Below are 23,286 nucleotides of genomic sequence, written 5' to 3'. Positions count from 1 at the left end.
TGTTCTTTGACAGTGTCTTGAAACTTCAAAGAAAACTCATTAGCCACCTCAGCATCAGCAGATAGTTTTTCATCAGAAATTCAAATGAACTGAACATCATGATGGGTCTTCCAGTGAGGAATCTTCACTAGTTGCAAACTCACTTCCGGCTTCTATTTTTTTGTGCAAAGCTATTGCCTTTTCTTTGATACGGAGCCCAGATATCGGGGTTCCTTTCCTTCTTTCTTGGTGGAACCACATCCACAATGTGTTGTCAAGCAGTGCAAGTTTACAGTTTTTCAATGTTTTGTGACTCTTTAACAGCATTTCCATCATCTATTGTCACTGTACATGATTCAACATTTTTTCAATTTTTTCTCCAACTTTCAATGTTGAAACGTCTACACTAAGTTCCCTGGTAGTTTTTCGGAGTGCTTCCCCTTCCCCCAATCTTTGTTGCACTGCTATCCCCTTCCTCCAGTCTTTGTTGCAGTGCTAACTTTTCATTTAATGAGAAAGTGTGTTTACATTTCAGCCCTGACATGTTGAAAAAATACACAACTGTACAGTACACACATTGTAAAACAAATGCATACATCTACTGTAACAAACACAGAAAATATATATCAGAGATGCTGGATCGCAGATAGGCACAACAAACAAAATAATCACTTCTATTGAGAGGAATTCATTTCAGTAGGTGATAATTATGTTTGGTTTGTGGGGCACTCAACTGTGGGGTTATCAGTGCCCATACAAAATCCCAATGTTTGCTCAGTCCAGTCTCGCCACTTTCATGAATAATGATGAAATGATGAGGACAACACAAACACCCAGTCATCTCAAGGCAGGTGAAAATCCCTGACCCCACCAGGAATCGAACCAGGGACCCGTGCTCGGGAAGCGAGAATGCGGCCGCGAGACCACGAGCTGCAGACCATTTCAGTAGGGGTGAACTGCAGAGATAAAATTGGCAACGTGGGAAAGAGAACCAGGTTGCAGTGTGCATGTATAACACATTAAGCACATGTGACCGGGGGACAAGAAAAGTGCAGGGGTCTCAATTTAATATGCTTAATCACCCATAAAACATTAAAAGGCACACGTTAGAATACGACAAGTACCAAGCACAACTAACAAATTGGAACAGTGTACTTGTCATACTCCAACATGCGCAGTTCAACATTCTGTTGGGAAATTAGGCATTTTATTTCATGACACCGGCACATTTGTGCCACTTTGTCACCTAAGGAAGTACAACATGATCAAATATTACCTGCCTTTCAATTGAGTGTGATAAGCATACATGCCATCAGTCACTTTTTCTCTGTGACAAGTGATGAGTATGCAGCATAAAAGAAGGAGCTTGGCTAAAAGATTATCTAAAGCCACAGCAGTCACAAGGACAGAAAAGTATCATGCATTTATTCTTATGAGTAAAGCCAAAGATAAAGTAAAAATTGTTTCTGATTTTACGGATGTTGACGTTTATAAAATTAAAGCGGGTGTAGATGCTGCAGCTTTTGAACAGATTACAGGACTAGCTGCTCGTGCCTATGTCAACAAATGGTGGATGGCTTCTGTGCTATCAAGAGCCGAAAAAAGAGAATTAAACTTTCTATTTATACATCTTTGTGACCAGCTCTTTCTTTTACTTAACCAAGAAACAGTTGCATTGTTAGCCGCACACGCAGAAGACTTGCTTTGTTGGTGCTGGACATTTTAGTGATTTTTGACTGTCTAAACTCATGCTGCAGTGTTCTTCAACATGCCAATGTAGACACTGGCACAGACACGGCTAAGAGAAAAAGCCTTGCGATTTGTATATTTACTTATTTATAAAAGCTGACTTTGGAATTTTTTTTGTGAGACTGTGTGTACAAGATTAGTGTGACAATTTGAAATTCTAGATTCGCATATTTTACTGTTTGCGTCACTTTTGCATAACCTTGCACTGACTGTATTGTCTGTACTGTGATACACTGTGAAATTTTGAACTTTCGCATGTACCCAACGAACTCTTACTGTTATTGTCAATTGCAGGCGTAAACTAATGTGTGTTCTTTTAAAATTTTAGAGAATAGTAGGCCTATACTGATTCAAAATAATCATTCTCTAATTTTTGAGAATTTTATGGAGCTTACAAAATTGTAATTTTGTAAGTTAATGGTACGAATGTTTTAGATACAGAGCTTATTTCATATCAAATCAGCAATTTTCCTTCACAGTTACAGCCTAAGAAGAGATCAACCCTGAATTTCACTGTATATCAATGCAAATAAATGTGCATTTTTGAGAATTTTCAGAAGCTACCATTGTCCTGTGCATAATCTAATTTGTAGTAAATCTGCATTTGTGATTTAGTTACAGTAGCAGATATTCTAACATTTGTGTTACATCTAGTTTTTCCTTAAAGAGGAGTAGCCCTATATATTATCTACATTTATCATAAATGAACTTTGTTTTTTAGTCTGCTAACAACTATAATCAACCTCAAAAAGTTTTAGGAAACTAGTAATTTCTACCTCAGGTTTTTCTATTGCTTTGGTAGAAATCTCATTTTGTGTATTTGCTTCAATTCTTATAGGGTATTAGCAACTCTTTTAGCTCAACAAATTAAAAGATAATCTGCAGGCTTAATTTAAAGTTATATGTTCACTGTCATATAATACATTGCACCAGATAAAATGCAGCCCACTGTGAATGCCGTTCTTGACTGGCACGTGCTACGAGTTGTCATCTTGGAAGAGCTTGAGTCATGTACCTGTGGTAAGGGTACCAAAGGTACGTCAAGTACTATACTCTGCTGGGGATCCTGTCTCCTCTGCATAGGGTGGAAGGAAACATGGGAGGACTCAGGGTGTTGTATCGATCCCCCTAACAACAAGTTTGAGGTGCTGTCTTTCAGTGAAAGTGGAATTGAGCCAGTGGGATTTGCTTCACCTGTTCGGGGAAACCTGTTTTGTCCAGTATCAAGAGGACACAGACACAAAAGGGTAGAGAGTATATTAATTGTTGGCAGTTCAAATAGACAGCAAATGACTCTATCCCTTAGGGAAATGCCAGCAAGGAACAGGAAAAGACACCAGGTACACACAGTGTATGTGCCTGGGGGGCTCATTCAACATGAAGAGGCAATTCCAGCAGCCACTGAGACAATACGGTGCAAACAACTGCAAATTGTGGCAGAGGCCGGAACAAATGATGCCTGTCATCTAGACCCTGTGGTCACATTTGGGTTATCCCAGCAATTGGCAGAGAAGGTTGAGATGACCCACCTTGCGCATGGAGCTTCAACAAAGCTCACAATTTGAAGCATTGTCCCCAGAACTAATCCTGGCCTCTTGGTTCTAAGTCAAGTGGGAGGACAGACTTTGACGTTCTGTGATAAGCTAGGCTGTGACTTCCTGGACTTGCGCCATAGGTCCCTCTAAATGGGCCAGGTGTGCACTACACATCCGAGACTGCTACTATGTGTGTGGGGTGCATACAAGGAATTTTACAGTTAGGTGATTCTCCATCCAATTCAGATAACATAGCTGTAGGAAGCCCAGAAGTATCAGTGTAAGATCGAAAGAAATGCCTCCCAAGCATGAGAGCATTAAAATTGTAATGGTAAACTGCCAAAGCATTCACAATGAAGTGCACATAATATTACACACAGGAAGCTAGTAGAGTACTGAAATTGATAGCAATGAGATTTTTGGGGAAAATTTAAGTGTATATCGAAGGATGGGCAAATGGGAAATGGAAGTGGTATATTTATTGCAATAGGCAATAAATTCAATTCCACTGTGACATAAATTGAAGCTGCATGTGAGACTGTTTGGGCAAGTCTCATATCAGGGGTGGGCATAAAATGGTAACTGGATCCTTCTATCGCCCACCAGGCTCATCTCTGGATGTAACCCAAAATGTTAGATAAAACCTCAGTTCACATGTGCATAAGTTCCCCAGTCATACTGTAATCATCAGTGGAGACTTTAATCATCAAACAACCAATTGAGAAAGTTACAGTTTTGCTAGTTGTGGGAGTCATAAGATATCCTGTGAAACATTACTAAATACCTTCTCTGAAAACTACCTAGAACAGATAGTTATTGGATGTAATGGCAACAAATAGACCAGATCTCTTTGAGGATGTCCACATCAAAATTGGTGTCAACGACCATAACGTGACTGTGGCAGCAATGATTACCAAAGAACAAAGGACAACTGAAACTAGCAGAAACATAAATATTCAGTGAACTAGATAAAAGTTCAGTAGCGTCATATCTCAATGAAGAACTTGAAACTTTCAGAACAGGGCAGGAGTATGTAGAGGAGTATGTACAGGAGTATGCACTGGATAGATACATACTCAGTAGAACAGTTCACAATGGGAAGGACTCTCCATGGTATACAGTCACTGTAAAGAAACTTCTAAGGAAACAGAGGCTAATACATGAAAGGTACACAACAACGCTTAGGGCTACAGATAGAAAGCTGCTGAATAAAGCACGTTGGCTTTCAAGAGATCAATGTGTGAAGCCTTCAATGACTACCATAGCAGAATATCGTTGTATGATCTTTCACAAAAGCCACAGAAATTCTGATCACATGTAAAGGCTGTTAGTGGCACCAAAGTTAGTGTCGAGACTTTAGCAAAGCAAAAGCTGAAGTGCTTAACTCAGTTTTCAAATGTTTCTTTACAGAGGAAAACCCATGAAAATTGCCCCAATTGAATCCTTCTACCACTGCAAAGATGAGGGAAACCAGTAGAAGAGCCAGTGGTATTGAAAAACAACTGAAATCGTTAAAACTGAACAAAGCTCCAGGGCCCGATGGAAACCGTATAAGATTTTATACAGAATTTATGGCTGAGTTAGTCCATCTTCTAACTACACTCTATTGAAGAGCCCTCAAAAAAAAAAAAAAAAAAAAAAAAAAAAAAAAATGTGTTCAGTTCTTGGGAAAAATCACAGATCAAATATGTCTACAAGAACAGTGGTAGAAGTATGCACAAAACTACTGTCCAATATCCTTGACATCAATTTGTTGTACAATTTTAGAATATATTCTGACCTCAAACATAATGAATTATCTCCAACAAAATGACCTCCTCCATGCCAACCAGCATGGATTTCAAAAAAGTCAATCATGTGAAACCCAGCTCCCACTTTTCTCACATAACACACTGAAATCTTTGGATCAAGATAATCAGGTAGATGCAGTATTTCTTGTTTTCCAAAAAGCATTCGACTTAGTACCACACCTACGCTTATTGTCATAAGTTTGATCATATGGGGTATCAAGTGAAACTTGTGACTGGATTGAGGACTTTTTGGTAGAGAGGATACAGTATGTTATCTTGGGTGGAGAGTCATTGACAGATGTAGAAGTAACTTCAGGTGTGCCCCATGGAAGTGTGTTGGGACCCTTTCTGTTCATGATGAACCCTTGCGGGTAATACCAATAGTAACCACAAACTTTTTTGCAGATATATTTTGGTTAAATGTCAGCATCAGTCTTAAAGACTGAAATCCTGTATTTTAAAGATTGATTTCGGTCACTATGTGACTGTCTTCAGTGCATACTATTCGAACCTTCTAGGCCCATATCACAATAACACAACATTTTCTATAATAGTGTAACATGTACTGTGATAATTACTTCTAACAGGTATCTTCACTTTTACTTCATACAACAGTTTTGAAATTACAGAAGAATGTATCTTGTGACCTTCATTGCTGCCAATTCAACATACAGACGACGCAGCTATCTATAATGAAGTACTTTCTGACAGAAGATGCATAAATATTCAGTCAGATCTTGATAAGTTTCGAAGTGGTGCAACAACTGGCAACTTGCGTTAATTGTTCAAAAACGTAAAACTGTGCACTTCACCAAAGGAAAAAAAAACACAGTATCTTATGACAATATCAGTGAGACACTCTTGGAATTGGTCAAATCATGCAAACACCTGGGCATAACACTCTGTAGGGATATGAAATGGAATGATCATATAGGCTTAGTCGAGGGTAAAGCAGGTGGTGTACTTCGATTTATTGGTAGCATATTGGGAAAATGCAATCAGTCTACAAAGGACATTGGTTATAAATCACTCATGCAACCTATTCTAGAATATTGCTCAAGTGTGTGAAGCCCATATCAAATAGGACTAACAGGGGATATTTAACGTATGCAGAGAAGGACAGCACGAGTAGTCACAGGTTCATCTGACCCATGTGACAGTGTTACAGTGATGCTGAAGAAACTGAACTGACAGATTCTTGAAGATGGGCATGAACTAACCCAAGAAAGTCTACTAACAAAGTTTCAAGAACCAGCTATAAATGATGACCCTCGGAATATAGCACAACCCTCTACGTACTGTTCACACAGGGATCAATAGGACAAGATTAGAATAACTACAGTATGCACAGAGGCATTCTATACATGAATAGAACAGGAAGAAACCATAATAACTGGTAAAATGGGAAATTCCCTCTGTTATGCACTTTGCGGTGGTTTGCAAAGTACAGGCGTAGGTGTAAAAGACCAGATAAATTTAATGCAGTAAAGAACTCCATACTTTATAAATTCAATACTGCAACTGCCACTAAAAGAATACATATACTATCAGATGAAGAGCTGTGAAAAGCCTCAGATTCTAATTGGAAATGAATGTAATTTTTGTTTGTTTTAGGGCACAAAAATAACTAGGGTCATAGGCGCCCATGTCAGGACCATAGAACACGAAGACAAAAATTGAGTTAAAAAATGACTACACATTAAGCCCAATTGACACAAGGAAAGACAACTAAAAACAGGAACTAGGAGAAAGGCCCATAAAATACACCATAGCGAAACATAGGTCCTGAACTAAAGATTAAATTTCCTTCGCTATATTGCTATGACAGATAAAAATTAAAAGGCGGTCAACAGCCCAAGCATCGTTAGAAAATGGCCATTAACTCAGACAGAAAACATAAAAGAGAATGTAAGTGGTTAAAGAATGGGCATTCCCTCAGCAAATGGTGAACCGTCGAAGGTTATGGACAACGAGCACAAAGTGGTGGGAGGTCATCACTTAACAAATGGCGATGGCTAAAAAGACCAACCTAGGTAAAATGCTCTCTTCATGGTGAGAGGGCTGAGAGAAGGTCGTCCAAGCTTCTGGGAGAAGCTTGATTCCCCAGACCTTGTTCCCATGAAGGAAGGACAAGTGGTGATGCCAAAGTAACACCGCCTACAGACAAATGGCAACACAGAGATCATTGGAAGGAATGGAAGTAGTAGCTGGCCGAGGTACGAGGACTGCAGCCTTGGCAGCAGCATCAGCAGCCTTGTTTCCTGTCACACCGACATGACCAGGAACCCACATAAACATCACAGTGGCTACATCAAGAGTGAGCAAGTGACAGCCTTCCTGGACACGTTGCTCTAAGGGATAGACGGTGTACAACACACAGAGGCTCTGAAAGGCAATGAGAGAGTCAGAGCAGATGAAAAGCCTGTGTCGTCACATGTACTGCATGGCCTGCTGTGAATACTGAGCAGTGTTTCGGAAGCAGATACCAAAAATCATTGGCGCCAATGATGAAGGCACACCTGACACCACGATCAGTCTCAGAGTTATCAGTGTACCCAAAGGTACTATCAAAAAGTTCCATGTGAAGGTTGTGAAACTTAAGGTGATAGAGCGAGACAGGAGTAGTGTCCTTAGAAAGTGAATGAAGATCAAGTGAACACACACTGCAACACGAAGCCAAGGTGGTGAAGGATTCACACCCATCGGCAAACTGGCAGGTAGCATGAACGTAAGCTGCCAAAGCAAGAGCCAAAAGCAAACTCCAAGATGTAACGGAGAATAGAAATGTGCCCCATACTGGGGATCAGAGGAAACAGCGAAGAAGAATGGGTGGTCAGGCATGGCAGATGAACGGAATGCGTATCTGCTGAGGAGAAAGCCACGGAAATATGATAGCAGTAGTTCAAACTACTGCATGCAGCCTCTTAACCAGGCTAGTGTAAAAGGCGCCAGTGGCCAAATGGATGTCACAATGGTGAATAGTATTGAGATGGAGTAAGAAGGATGTAGAGGCATAAACGAAAAACCCATGCAGTCTAGTTTCAAATGGACAAGGGACCTATACAAACAGATGAGGGTGGTCTGATCCGCTCCCCAGGAAGTACCGCTGAGGACACGGAGGACATTGAGGGACCGCATACAGCAGGCAGCCAGCTAAGACATGTGGGAGGACCAAGAACGTTTCTTATCGAGCATGAGTCCCAGGAAATTCATTGTTTCACTTAACAGAAAAGCAACAGACCCAAGATGTAAAGATGGTGGAAGAAACCAATTGCTCCACCAGAAATTGATAGAAACAATTCTGTCAGTGGAAAAATGAAAGCCATTGTCAATGCTCTTTGAGTAAAGGCGACAGATACTGCTGGAGATGCTGCTCAACAAGACAAGTTCGTGGTGAACTACAATAGACCGGAAAATCGTCAACAAAAAGGGAGCCGGAGATGACCGGCGGCAGACAGGCCACTATAGGGGTAATGGTGATAGCAAAGAGGACAACACACAGGACAGAACCCTGAGGCACACCATTATCCTGGATAAAGGTGTCCGACAAGGCAGAACCTACACATACCTTGAAAATTCAGTCTTTTAAATAATTCCTGAAGGGAATGGGACATACGGCCGTGGCAGCCCCAAGTGTAGAGTGTATGAAGGATATCAGTCTTCAAGCAGGAGTCATAGGCTTTCTCCAAATCGAAAAATGTGGCCAAAGTTCCACAGAAATCCATTCATGACATAAGTTGACAAAGTGAGGAGATGGTCAACTGCAGGACGGCATGCTCAAAATCCACACCATACAGTGGTTAGTAAATTGTAAGACTCGAGCCACCATACCAGCCGGGCATGAATCATACGTTCCATCACCTTGCAAACACAGCTAGTGAGAGAAATGGGGTGGTGACTAAAATGAAGGTGTTTGTACTTACCAGAATTAGGTATGGGTATGAAAGTAGCTTCATGCCAGTGTCTGGGAAACATGCTTTCTGCCCAGATGCAATTGTACATACGAAGGAGAAGGTGCTTGTCCACAAGAAATAGGTTCTGCAACATCTGAATGTGAACATCATCCAGCCCTGAGGCAGAGAATCGGGATGAAGTGAGAGCATGATCTAGCTCCCTCAGAATAAACGTGACATTGTAGCACTCACAATTCTGAGAAGAGAAGGGTATTGCTCGAGCCTCCTCCACTCGTTTCCGATGGAGAAAGGCAGGATAATAGTGGGTGGAGCTCAAAATCTCTGCAAAACAGTGGCCCAAGGTGTTGGAGACAGCAACAGAGTCCACTATGACACCATCTGTTACTGTCAAGCCAGAAACTGGGGAATGGATCTTGGTACCAGAGAACTGTCAGAGGTTAGCCCACTTGACGGACGAGGGAGTGAAACTGTTAAAAGAACTAGTGAAGGAAATGCAGTTAGTGATCTGCTAACCCTAAGAATGAATGCAGCTTGCCACTGTAGGATTACGGATAAAAACATGGATAACTCATCACCGTGTGCAAATTGCATCGCGGCACGCGTCAGGCCACCAAGGGAGCAGGACACAGCACAGTGAAGAGAAAGTGTGAGGACTGGAATGTTCTGCAGCAATTAGGATAATGTTTGTACGATATTCTGCCTGGTCATCACAACTGGGGAAATGTTGTTCATCGAAGGTCACCAAGGAGGAGTGAAGCCTCCAGTCAGCTTTAGAGAGCTGTCATTTGGGTGTGCATGTAGGTGGATAGGAGTCAGCAAATGGATAGCACACAGGAAATGGTCACTCGAGTACTTAAGAGAATGGGCCACTCGAGATGACTGGCAAGCAGGGCAGTGCAGAAGGAGAGGTCCAAAGGGAATAGGTGTGCTTGGAGTCTGAAAGGAAAGTGAGAGCTCCCGTGTTAAGGCAGATGCGGTTAAATCAATTGAGGTCAGCCAAGAGGGCACCTCATGGACAGGTTCTGGGAGAACCACAAAGAGGATGGTGCGCATTAGTCACTGAATAGCAAAACGGGGCGAGGGAGCTGCCCAATAAGCTGGAGGTAGTCTGCCCTGGTGACACTGAATTATGGAGGGATGTAAACAGTACAAAGGGAAAAGTTCAGGTGAGGAAGCAAAACGCAGCTGCAAGAGCCTGAAGCTTGGTAGTCAGGGAGATGGGTTGACTATGATCATCATCCTGGATAAGCAGCACAACTCCCCCATGAGATGGAATGCTGTTCTCAGAGGGAGTGGGCAGAAGGTCAAAGCAGATCGGGAGGAAATGCAATTTTGTTTCCTGGAGCCAGACAACAAGTGGTTGCTGCTACGCCAAGAGTGGCTGTAAGTCATCTTTGTTGGATTGAAGGCCATGAACATTCCATTGGAGGAGACTCATGTTGAGGAAAGGGGAGCAGTGAAAAAATGAAAGCGTGCCACCTCAGCGGCTGCCAAGTGCCAGCCTTCAAAAACTCACTGCTGCAGGGTACAGAGGCTGGAGGATCCTGCTCCATGCAATCTACAGAGGTGTTGGAATTCTCCTTCCGTCGTTCTATGGAGTCCAGGGCAGAAAAACGGCTAGTGGTGCGCACTGGCGACATGGTGGTCAGCCGGGAAAAGGTATCACATGGTGACACCATTGAAGAAGATCTCCAAGTCGGTGTAGGAGAAGACCGTTCGCCTTTTCTTGATTACTTGGAGCCTTCCCATTTGGCAGAGGCAGATTCAGATCTTTGTTGGCTGTAGGGACGTACGAAGTCTTTGTGGGAGTACACCTTTTCTCCTTTCCAGCCTGCCAGTTGTGTAGCAGGTGACTTTGCCCCTTGAGGCGAAAGTTTGGTGACTTGTTGCAAAGCTAGAAGAGGAGATGGGGATGTTACCATGACACTGGGTGATTTTATAACCACAGTGCTGTGTTTGAGGTCGCATGTCTGCGTGGCCATGTCATTTGTGGAGTGGGATGTAGCATGCACAGTACTGTAAGTGCCAGATGATAGACCACAGGGTTTCTGACTAGCTGACAACTTGCGAACAACTGGGTAAGGCACTTTTTCCTTCACCTGTATCTCTTGGACACCTCACTCATCAAGCTACACGGAACAATCTCGAGAGGAGGTGCTTCGGTCGCCACTGCAATTGATACAGGAGGGAGGAGGAGGCAGACAATTGCCCTCCTGAGCATGTCTACCACAGGATGCATTTGGTGGCTTTGATTGGGGTGGGGGGGAGGGGGGGGGGGTCGACAGGATGTTTCAGTGTGGCTGTAACGACCTGCTTTGATCTCTAATGGAAGTACCATTCTATCAAAAGTGAGAAAAAGAGTGTGTGTGGGTACTAAGGATGCATCTACCTTTCTCATCACCTGATGGACTGCAATGGCACCCTGACCAGAGAGGTATGTTTGGATTTCTGCCTCGCTCAGACCATAAAGTATCCTAGTGTAAATAACACCATAAGAAGAATTCAACATTTGATGGGCCTCAACATGAACAGGATAGCATTGGAGGAGTGAAGCTGCTAGTAGTTCTGTTTGAGAATCAGAAGTAGTCTCCAAAAGCAACGTACCATCGTATTAACGGCAGCAGGATTTCACAGGGCCAGCAACTGCATCAACACCTTTCTGAATAATAAATGGATTTACTGTAGCAAAGGACTGACTGCCTTGTATGTGAAAGCACAAGCAACCATGTTCAACTGGAAGGGTCTCGGAATTGTTAGCCTCATTCCGCTTATGTTTAGTAGACATTGACTCTGTTGGTGATTGGTTCATTGCGAAAAAATCCCCCATGATTGCCAGCACCTCCGATGGCATGCTCCTTCCAACTGGGGACCCCCTCCCCCGATCAGTAGGTGGCGCACACACCCCAGTTCAGACTTCCAAACACCTGTCAGAGGAACCAATCGACAATTTGGGAAGGTAGTAGCTCAGGCAATCACCCCTCCCTGGGTCTAGCCTGTACCAGGGGGTAGATGCGAGCCCTAACTGTCGACTCAGAGCTGGGAGTTACGCATTACTCAGATACCTGTTCCATGTCAGATTCGTGGGTCAGCGTTCAGAAGCACACAGGGAGGAAGACGAAAAAGAGAAACCTCAAATGCTGAAGCAGAGGAAGGACCGGAGAATGGGAACAAATAAAGAAAAAAAGGAACAAGAAAGAGTGGAGAGACTTTTCTGATAGAGGCTACTGAAAATGCAGAACAAATTTCCAAAAACACCCCACACACATTGCCCAAGGGAGAGGAAAAAGAATAGCAAGAAGACAGACATGTAGCACGGAAGGGAAAAAACGTTGCAAAGGCTGGGGGCCCCTGGTAGCCAAGCACAAACCTGCCAAGCACCAGTGAGCCCCGGGGAGGGGGCAGTGAGGGGAGGGCGGGGGCAGAGGTGTTGTTACATCAATAATCTGACACTACTGCTAGAGAGAATAAGGTTATGTCATTTGAAAGAAAAATGTAATACATAATCTTAGAGTCTAATAAGATTGCTGGTGGGTCACCATAATATCTTTCTTGTCAAAGATGAGTAAAAAAAATTCGCTTCTCAAGGCACTCAATTATCACACAGTTAAATAACAACAGCTACATAATCATTTAATTAATAATACTGATATTAATGTACTTGTAAAATTAAGGTATAATTAAGTCAATTAGTGAAATGTCTTTTGGGCATGTATTATTATTGTGTATGTTAAAATATTTTCACTGTTAATGTGGGAAAGCCAAATGTGAAATTAAATATAAGTGAATAATTCTAATACTGTATTAAACTGACTGTCACTAAACAAAAGATAATGATTTGCTGCCTTACGAGGTTTTTGACTTACCACATCTTAGGGGGGGGGGGGGGTCATTCCATGTCAAGTCACCCAGGCCTTGACACCAACCATGTCAGATTTTGATGAAACTTGGTACACTTACTTCTTTTATCATCCTGAAAGCACTTGTAAAATTTTTTTGCTCTATCTCTTATAGTTTTTTTATAAATTTTTAAAGTTTTTAGATTTGGCGTTGTTTCAGCAGTCAGAAATTGTAACTTAAACGTGTCCTCACAACTAAAAAAATTTGTATATTAAAGAATACTCAAGATATCAGTATGAAATTTTGGAATAAGTTGGTGTATTATATCTAAATGTTAAAAAACAAATCACCATAAAGATATATTAAAATCTTCCAAATGAAAAAAAATTTACAAGTGTGTTTTTTTTTTATAGAAAGCTCAAATTTGTTTTAAAATACTCTTAATTGTATAGGCTATTAGATAAAAGAAAAATTATGTTGGCTTTTTAACCTGTTTTATAGTTATCTAATTTTTAAAATAATATGAATTTTATTTTAAAAATAAAAAGTACCAAGTGACTTAGACACTGAAAATAAGTTTTTGTCTTCTTGGAGTAACAATGTACGCTTGGATTTTGTTACGTTACTCCTGTGTTTTGAAGTAAAAATTATTACAGTGTTAAATAGTGCTTGGATTATTACAGTGTGAAATAGTGATGGATAGTATTTTATTAAGTTTATTCGAACTTTCAGTAAGTACTGTTACTTAGTTTACAGAGATTCTTTTCCAATATCCTATAAAAGTAACCAGAACAGTAATCAGACCAAAAGTGAAATCAGTATGTCAGATATTCAAACCTGTAGCGTAGGGTTATTTAAAAAATCTGACTGCTTCCAAACAACCTACACACCTTCAAAAAAGTTACAACCGGTATCTGAATTGAGTGAGGAAGAAAAAGATCCACTTACGATCTGGAATTAATCTGTGCGAATTTAAGAATATATGTTCACACCACAGCTACTACTTTTTAAATGTTTCTGAAAAGTATCAAACAACATGTGTAGACCCACTAAAAAAACACAAAAAGCCCATCAAAAAATTGTTGAGAAGTGTAGGCTTGGATCTTTCTAAACAATTACTGACAAAAAATATTAGCATAAAACCTGGACAAAAGCTTTGCTCAACATGCCGTAACTTTTGTGAGGAAAAATTAAGAGTTGAAGTCAATGAAAGTGAAACAGATGATGAAGTCATGGTTGAATTAGAATCATTGGAATCCAGAAATGAATCCCTCGTACAAACAAACATTGCTCTTGATAATTTAGGTTTAACACCGATAAAGCTTCATGGCTTGTCAGAACAAAGTAAAGGGTCTTATTTTAAAAGGAAGGTTAGCAGTATTGAAAAGATTGCAAAAAAAGGTGGTTTCAAAAGCATTAAAATATGATGCACCAAGTTCTGATGATGACAAAGAAGATACAAGTGTGGTTGAGAAAGCAAAGGATTTTGATGTAATGGTTTCTCTTATGAAAGAGAAGATTTCATCTGTTGGGAGGTCTAGAAAAAATCCAGATTCTGACCTTGGCTACAGATTCCTGGAGTCAAAATAAAGTGATGAAAGAATTCAATGTAACTGAGTACATGGCGCGACAAGCTAGAAAGCTAAAATCTGAAAAGGGTATTTTGGAAACTCCTGGTCCAAAAAAAAGGTAAAACTCTTTCTGAAAATACAGTAAGACTTGTAGCAGATTTTTATGAAAAGGATGAAAGTTCCAGAGTGCTACCTGGAACAAAAGACAAAGTACGTGTTCAAAAAAATGTGTACATGCAAAAAAGACTCATTTTGCGTAACTTGAGAGAACTCTATTATTCTTTCAAATGGGAGAATCCTGAGGTAGAAGTAGGATTTTCAAAATTTTGTTTCTTGAGACCTAAATGGTGTATCCTTGCTGGTGCTGCAGGCACACACACTGTATGTGTATGCAGTATCCACCAGAATGTTAAACTATTACTGGATGCTGTGAAAATTGAAGAAGCTTATAAAGACCTAATTAAGATGCTTGTGTGCAATGCGGAAAACCAAAACTGCATGCTACATCATTGCGACAGCTGTCCTGCAAATACTGCACTAACTGAGTACTTAAATGAAAAACTAAGTGAAGATTATGATTTAGAAGAAGAAATTGTAATCAGTCAGTGGGTTAACACAGACAGGGCAGAAATGATCAAACAGTCTATCAGTGTTGAAGACTACATTTCTTTATTGGTTAGGTCATTGGAAAAGCTCACCCCGCACTCGTTTATAGCAAAATCCCAATCAGCAGCCTTTAAAAGATTGAAAGAAGACCCACCACCCAAAACAGCAATTATTGTGATGGATTTCACTGAAAATTATTCCTTTATTATACAAAATGAGATTCAAAGTTACCATTGGAATAGAGGTGGTTGTACTCTACACCCAGTTGGAGTTTTTCTAAGAAATGAGGAAAACAATGTTTTTGTTTCCAACCACTGTTTTATTAGTGATGACCAAGAACATGACACTGGTTTTGTTAACTTTGTACGAAAAGAAATTACAAAGTGGCTGTCATTACATCATACTGACATTGACTCAGTTCACTACTTTACAAATGGTTGTGCTGGGCAGTACAAAAATAGAAACAGTTTTAAAAATTTGACTGAACACTTGAGAGACTTTAATTTGAAGGCCCAACACTCTTTTTTTGCAACAAGTCATGGGAAGTCAGTTTGTGATGGCCTAGGAGGAACTATTAAAAGAATTTTAAGGAAAGCCAGTCTACAGCTTTCAGACGAAGAACAAATAATGACAGCAATCAATGTGTACAAGTTTTGTGAAAAAAATATTGAAAACATTCATTTTCACTTTACTGACAAAAAAGAAGCTGATTTGCTACGGTTAAAACTAGAAAAACGTTTTTCAGCAACCCGAACCATTCATGGAACAAGAAGTTTTCATAACTTCAAACCACTTCCAACAAACAACCTTGAAATTAGAAGGACTACAGATAGTGTAAAACCCTCCTTAGTCTTTTCTTTCCATTCTTCTTCTGATTGGGTTTGTGTTGAACCATCCATAAATAGCTATGTGGCTGCAAATTATGATGGTAACTGGTACTTTGGACTGGTAAAAACAATATTCAATGATGAAGAAGATGCAGAAATTCTATTTCTACATCCTTCAGGACCAGCTGCATCATTTTACTGGCCTGAAAGAGAAGATTCTTGCACAGTGCCTTTGGAGCACATAGTTTGTGTAGTAGACGCACCTCCATCAAGCGGCACTGGAAGAATGTATTACTTCAAAAAAGACTGTATCAAAAGAACTGAAAGCTCTTGGATGAAGTGGAAAAACAGTTTGAATAAGCATTAATGTTTATTAAAAAGACAAAATTACTCAAAAAATTCAATGTTTCAAGCAATCAGTTGGGTTATACATAAGTGACGTAAGTACACTATCTTTGTACATAATTCTAATGTAATCTACTATAATTAACAAACATGTTAAAAAGCCATCATTATTTTTGTTTTATCAAGTAGCCTATATGTTTAAGAGAGTAAATTAAAACAAATTTGAGCATTCTATCAGGTCCGAGACTCTAGATATTGCAATTCTTATAAAACAAAAGAGTTTTTAAGATAAGCAATTTTAAAGTTTTGAATACAAATTAAATTTACCATTTCCAAAGTTTCGGAAAACGCAAAACATAAAAACTTTAAAAATTTATATAAAAAAAAACTATAAGAGATACAGCAAAAAAAATTTGCAGGATGGTATTAGAACCATTTGAGGCAAATTTCATGAAAATCTAAGGAGGTGGGTGTAAAATTTATTTTTTATTGGGTGATTTGATGACCCAGTAGCAAGTCCAATGCCCTACAGACTATGCACTAGGTGCTGCACTTACCAGTAAAATAAAATATATTTTAATAAGTTCCCATTGGAACACCATCATGAAATTTGGCACACACATTAACAAACACACTAATGCACATTTTTAAACAAAAAATTAATTCCATTTTTGAAATATTAAAAATAATTTAATCTGGAAAAATTCAGCTTGTTATGAATACTACAAATTAGCAAATACATCTAAAGCTTATAAGAAACTGTAATAAAATGGTACAAATTTTAGGGATGCAAGTCAAATAGATTTTGAGATATGGTGATTTTATAAAGTTTAAATATTTTGGAGGTTTTAAAAATCAACAGCTCAAATAAGAAAGATAAAAAAACTTAATTTGGGATTTTTCCTGCGAATCACAACTACTATAAATGTACAAAAAGTTATCCAACTCTTGAGATACCAAGAACCAGACCCCTGGTTGATTTCACATGGACTGACCCTTTCAAGAATGAAATAATTTGATATTTTAACAATATAATAATTTGTCTGGGGTAACCATTTCAAAAATTGAGATAAATTTAAATAGGAATATGTTGAACTGTATAAAACCACCTGACTCATTATAAACTTTGCAACAGTCTACATTTATTAAACTGCTTGGTTCTATTATGAAACTTCCTGGAAGATCACAATTGTGTGCCACATCGAGACTCGAACTCGGGACCTCTGCTTTTCTGTGGGCAACTGCTCTACCGACTGAGCTACCCAAACACGACTCACAACCCGCCCTCACAGCCTTACTTCCGCCAGTATCTTGTCTCCTACCATCCGAATTTCACAGAAGCTTTTCTGCGAAACTTGCAGAACTAGCACTCAAGTTGCTACAGCCTGGAGGATGTTTCCAGAATGAAGTTTTCAATCTGCTGCAGAGTAAAACTTCATTTTGCTTGGTTCTGTGTGTTTTTTTTCCATTGATGTAACACAATGACACTCTCTCTGCTTGTCATTCTGAGAGAAAATGTGTGTCCTGAATATTGTGTACTGGCTTTGTTCCACAAGACATATTGTTGCTGTAAAGGAAGTCTGTTGTCAGAATTTTATCATCTTTTGCCTCACCAATCACGACAGCACCCACCTTTTAACTGCCAGTGATTCCACACAGGGTTTTTAATCAAAGGCAGGATAGTCCTTTTTGTTTCAAATTTCACACTGGTTAACCTAACCTATAGCACTTCCAACATTTCATAAATCAAATGGTTATCAGTTTTATTTTTGAAATAAAACTGTTTGCCAATACATACCTTCAAGAGGCAACATGAAAGTAACTGACACTATCCTGACCTAATAAAGAGCTTCATTGCCCCTCATTCTCAGAACAAGTGGGTCCCTCTCGTCATAGGGTGTGAGTATCCTGCTCTTATTATTTAACCTTCCACAACCTAACCCTTTCTCCTCCCCAAGGAAAGAACTAATAGTGCTGAGAACTACGAAGCAAATCTATCTCACTATTTTACAGCATCTACTAAGAAATTTTTCTTTTAAGGTGAAAATGCCATTTAGCCTATAGTTAATAATGTACAACATGACAAAGGATTGTATTGTTTCTTCAAACATTACACGTACCAGACTTTCTAAGATTGCAGTGTGCTCAGTTCTTACTGATGTCTTTCAGGGAGTCTAACCTATTCAAACAATTTAGTTCTTTCATTGAAAAATACGTGTAAATTATCCTTTTAGTGGTTTTCAAGCCATCTGTATAAACAGATGCAGCATAGCATCATTCAGTTAGGCAGAAACCAAGAGTTCTCCAATATCTGCATTGGTACCCCTGTCAACTACGTTGTGATGTCAAGGTGGCAGATGGGGCAAGAAGACGTTATTTGCAAGCAATTTTAAGTTTCTTCAGAAGCCAAATGTTTATAAACGAGTGCTATATCAAACTCCAGTATCACTGGACAAAACTCAGTATTAGATTCTGAAACTCTCGTCTAAAGGCACGGTTCATAAATTGGAATTCACTGCAGGCACTGTCCTTACGTCATAAACCGAATGCCATCTCACTGCAATCGCAAAGAGCATGCACAGGGACAAATGCAAAAAGATGTATACCAGCATATATGAAAGAGAACCAAGCAACAGAATGTTATACAACAAAGCTAAAGCTGGCATCTGATTATATGAAGGGGATGAAAGTGTCAGAATTAAGAAAGGAGACTGAACAAGGTGGCGCGTACACTGGACTCGCATTCAGGAACAAATGGTTCGAACCTGCGACTGGCCATCCTGATTTATCTTTTTCATGATTTCCCTATATTGCTTCAGGCAAATGCCAAGATGGTTCCCTCCCTTTTCCTCCCGACTGATGACCCTCGCTGTTAAGTCCCCTCCCCCAAATCAACCAGCCAACCTAAGAAAGGAGTTACACAAGGGAAGCCCATTTCACCAAAACTATTTTCTGCAGCTTTGGAAGAGATTTTCAATCAGTGAAATGGGATGTGGTAGGAATTCACATACATGGATCTTATACGAACCATCTTCAATTTGCAGATGACCTTTTTTTTTCAGATCCAGAAGACATTCAGCAAAGGATGGAAGAACTGAAGAAAGCAAATATGGCATCAGGCCTTAATATCAACTACAGGATGACAAAAATATTAAACAAACTGTATGCCAATAGCAGAATAGCAACAGTTAATCATATAGTTATTGAAAAAGTTGACAAATCTGTATACTGCACTTAAGGCAGTTGAAAGCGTGCACACACGCACGTACACATGCAAGCACGCGCACACACAAACATGTGAATAAAAATGGTTTGAAGTTTATTTGGGAAATTCTGCGTAGTATTCAAAAGCACAGGTAAATTTTGAATGTAAGGAAGCCTACAACCAGTGTATGCTCACAGTATCAACTTATAAACTGAAGCAAATGTGCTCAAACACTTCAAAAATTAAGGGCTGCCCACTGAGCAATGGAAATAATATAAGCAGGTTGAGCATAACAAGAAGGGACAAAAACCACAGAGAAAATGATAGGAGACATTACATAAATTGAGTATGTGACAGTGACTATTTAAACAAAACTGAAATGGAAGTGAGCTGCCAATACAGCAACATTACAGGATGCGATAAGGACTAAGGAGCTTCTGTGTTGGTGTCTTTTTGATAAGGAAAAATTTTAGAGGACAACTAAATGGAAAACAGACTGACATGCAGGGGAAAAAAGCGAGACAAATTTGTTGCAACATGTTGAAGACCTTAATGTATGAAGAACTCTGGAAGATCCCTATATTTATCTGGCAGTGATAACTTAAGGCTAATAACAATAATGTAACAAAATTATGATATCAGAAGCCAATTAAAAGCACATGTAGCTGTTAATACATGTATATGTGCACCACACTGCACTAAAAAGCAGTTCGAAGTTCTAGGACCAATCCCCCTGAAGAAAAAGACTAGCTTTATTATTTGGGTGGCAAAATGATGATGGCCGCAGTACAGAGGACATAAAATACAGATTGGCAACGGCAAGAAAACCATTTCTGAAGAAGAGAAATTTGTTAACATCAAACATGTTAATTGCTTCCCCACATTTATGTGTGAAATGTTACATACAAGACTACCTTACATTTTTCAATATGGTGCAGTTATAAACATTGCACTTCACCACTGGTCAATTTGTTACCACAAACACATTTTCTGCTTTCGCATTTGTTGGCTTTGCCAACTCACAACAAAACTGTCACTTTCCAGCCTAACCTCGGGCTGTGCTACAGACCAGTCTGTCACCTCATCCAAGATTCAAGGGGAGGGGGTTAGTCCAAAGCATTACTTTAGACCATTTCTGTGTTTCATGCTGGAGGTGTGGCAAAAGTAAACAATACTAGTCATCTGAGACAAGCTTAGCATCTGATATACTTTTGATAGTCACTTTGTCAACTATGTAAATGGACGTATAAGCATATGGCAGTGCTTTGATTGTGAGATGAAATATGACGTGCAAATTCAGAGTGACAGGGTCAAAAAGAAACAGAAATATCGCTGACCATCAAATCAGTTTTCTAATTGTTTAAGGTCTAAAACAAATGATACCTGGAATAATAACTTTGTTAATTATGCAAACAGATTTTATAAATAAATGTACAAGCTATCTTCAAAGTTTGACATTTCTGTAACAAAGTAACAGCACAGCCCTGTAATAGGCTTCGTTCATACTTTGTGTGTTACTGCCTTCTGCGTTAAAAGCGTCTACCATCTTATCACTGATGATTGGCACTTGTCGGCAGACGAAAAATAAACCATCTAAAAATGATCTATGCTTCGAACGCCACTGAGTGGTGCAACTTCGTTATTTACTCAGCTAGGTCTTCATCATGCTGATCAGTTCCATGTAGGGGCCATCAGCTCGAAAAAACATTAAACGGTGAGAGTAATTTGCAAAATCACTTGCAATCAATAGTTTATTAAAAGTCAATGAGAAAAAGACTTATTCATCATTATGATTCAATATGTGGCGAGCGAAGTCACAAGTGAGCTCAGCAGCAACAAAGTTCTCACAAGGCTGAAAACGACGAACTCAATAATATGCCCATTACAACAGAACTGCGGTCACGTATAATATAACAATCGCTAATGTGTTAACAAAATATCATAATGTAACACTCACTTTAAGCACGAAAACAGCACACTCAATCTGAGGCACGCATGGAAAAACATTAATTGATACAAGTTCTCAAGGCACTTGCTACTCACATTTGCCCTCCGCTGCATCAATGCTAACGTCGCCATTTTTTAAACTCAATATGTTCTTAAAATGATTTGTCAGATACAATTACGCCAATCACTGCAACAACAACATACAACAACTTTCCTAATCCTGGCAACGATAACAACAACCTAAGGTCTTTGACAATAGCGAAATCAAAGTTAATGGCTTTACAGATTTTCCGACGGAAATTCACGTTGCTCCTAGCTTCCCGTAATTACAAGCGTGGAGTAAAACTAAACATTTATCCTTTAAATATGAACACGGCTAAGCACATCGACATAACGATTTATTTTTCCGAAGATTTTTATTCTTTCTTTCAATCAAGGAAACAGAGTGTTTCTATAGTAATTCGCGGGGTTTCCACAGACATCAATTTTTTTAATGCCCGTCCGCATACAACGATCTGTCTGCGCCAATGTCTGTGCACATCACATCTGTGCATATAGACGGTTGCATGTGGACAGGAAATTTGCGCAGATACGAGATGTACGCAAATCTGGAAGTTGGAATTGGAGGTTTGAGCGGAATTTCTCAAATCTGTGGATTCAAATCACATCTGCATAGAGACATTGGAGAGTCTGGACAGGAGACAGTTGCAAATCTATCGCTAAAACACGTATGAGTTAGCTGTTTGTTAACTCAGGTGTCTCTCTTCTATGTCTGCAGAGTGAATTTTAAGGAGGCAGATACACATTAGTGTTCTAGATAGTTCATTGCCGAATTTGTCGAAAATTATAGGAGTCATACATGTACGTGGAAAATTAAAAGTAGGGAATACAGCGATAGGGATAAGAAGGCAGCTGTTTATAATTCTTTAACAGAGAAATTACGAGCGGTTGACCCTATGGTAAACAGGGAACGGTATAAAATTAAAAAGAATACATTCGTTGCGGACTGTTTACCGCAAGTAGCTAAGCAAAGTAACGAAATCTGTTTGATCTGGGGACTGCTAGCATACTTTCACTCAGTGCTGTCCTATGCCATAATCTAATGTGAACTGTGACAGTATAGAAAAAAAGAAGGCCCTATATTTGATCTCAATAAGAGTGTAGTCAGGACATTGCGTTAAGCTGACAATGGAACATCTTGAAACAGTGCCTTAAGGAACACAGTTATTATTACACTTTTTTACTTCCTAACATAATTTGTGGTTCATAACAAGAGTGATTTGGATGTAAACTGTAGAATTTGCTATCACAAGTATTACAGGTAAAACTTTCCAGATATATTATGAATCCTTGTCTAGAGTTCTGAATGAGATTTTATCCTCAATCTCAGTCGTCGAGTTCGCCCCACAGCTCGTGAAGCAAAATTATGTGTAAAAACGATCTTTGCTTAAGTGGCCACTATGTAGAACATTGTGATTTCGCTTTCTGTTTTTGACATTTTTTTGCTTGTTGTTTTTCACAAGTTGTGAACACAGACCGTAATAGAATATCTGCCATTTCTGAATAACTGAAATAAACTTTGAGCTCACTATACGAGTGTGGTCGCTTGCTACTAAAATTTCTTTTCTGCCCCAAGAGATGGCAGGCGATCTGTGGGTTGGAACTTGGGTCATGTGAACATACCACATTTGCAGCGATCTATTGCATGCACAGATTTTCGCTCATACATCTGCGCAGACCGATCGTTGCGTATGGACAGGCCTTTACACATGCATCCCCCACCACTACCCATACATGCACATTAGTGCAGGTTATGGCATTAAAGCTATGGCAAGAGTTAAATACAAGGAAGACTAAATCCAGGAATATTTTTTATGGAGCCATAAATAAGGGACTATAAACACATTTACAAAAGAAATTCTCTAACACTGGAAGATGAAAATGCTGTCTGCTATGTCAAACTAACCAACAGCTGGCATGT

At 39.5% G+C, this 23,286-nt stretch overlaps 1 protein-coding gene across 1 annotated transcript in view; it reads right to left on the bottom strand.

Moving 5' to 3' along the window:
* The window catches only part of LOC124791973 (splicing factor 3B subunit 6), a 32,875-nt gene extending 11,181 nt beyond the window's left edge, over positions 1–21,694 (bottom strand). Inside the window, exon 1 of the mRNA XM_047257901.1 lies at positions 21,402–21,694. Coding sequence (XP_047113857.1) covers positions 21,402–21,437 — 36 coding nt within the window. The 5' untranslated portion in view covers positions 21,438–21,694. The remainder of the gene's footprint in view (positions 1–21,401) is intronic.
* Between the last annotated feature and the right edge of the window lie 1,592 nt (positions 21,695–23,286).

This window comes from Schistocerca piceifrons, chromosome 1, assembly GCF_021461385.2.
Source record: "Schistocerca piceifrons isolate TAMUIC-IGC-003096 chromosome 1, iqSchPice1.1, whole genome shotgun sequence".
Lineage (NCBI taxonomy): Eukaryota > Metazoa > Arthropoda > Insecta > Orthoptera > Acrididae > Schistocerca > Schistocerca piceifrons.
The sequence above is the reverse complement of the archived record's forward strand: the minus strand, read 5'-3'. Positions and strand labels throughout refer to the sequence as shown.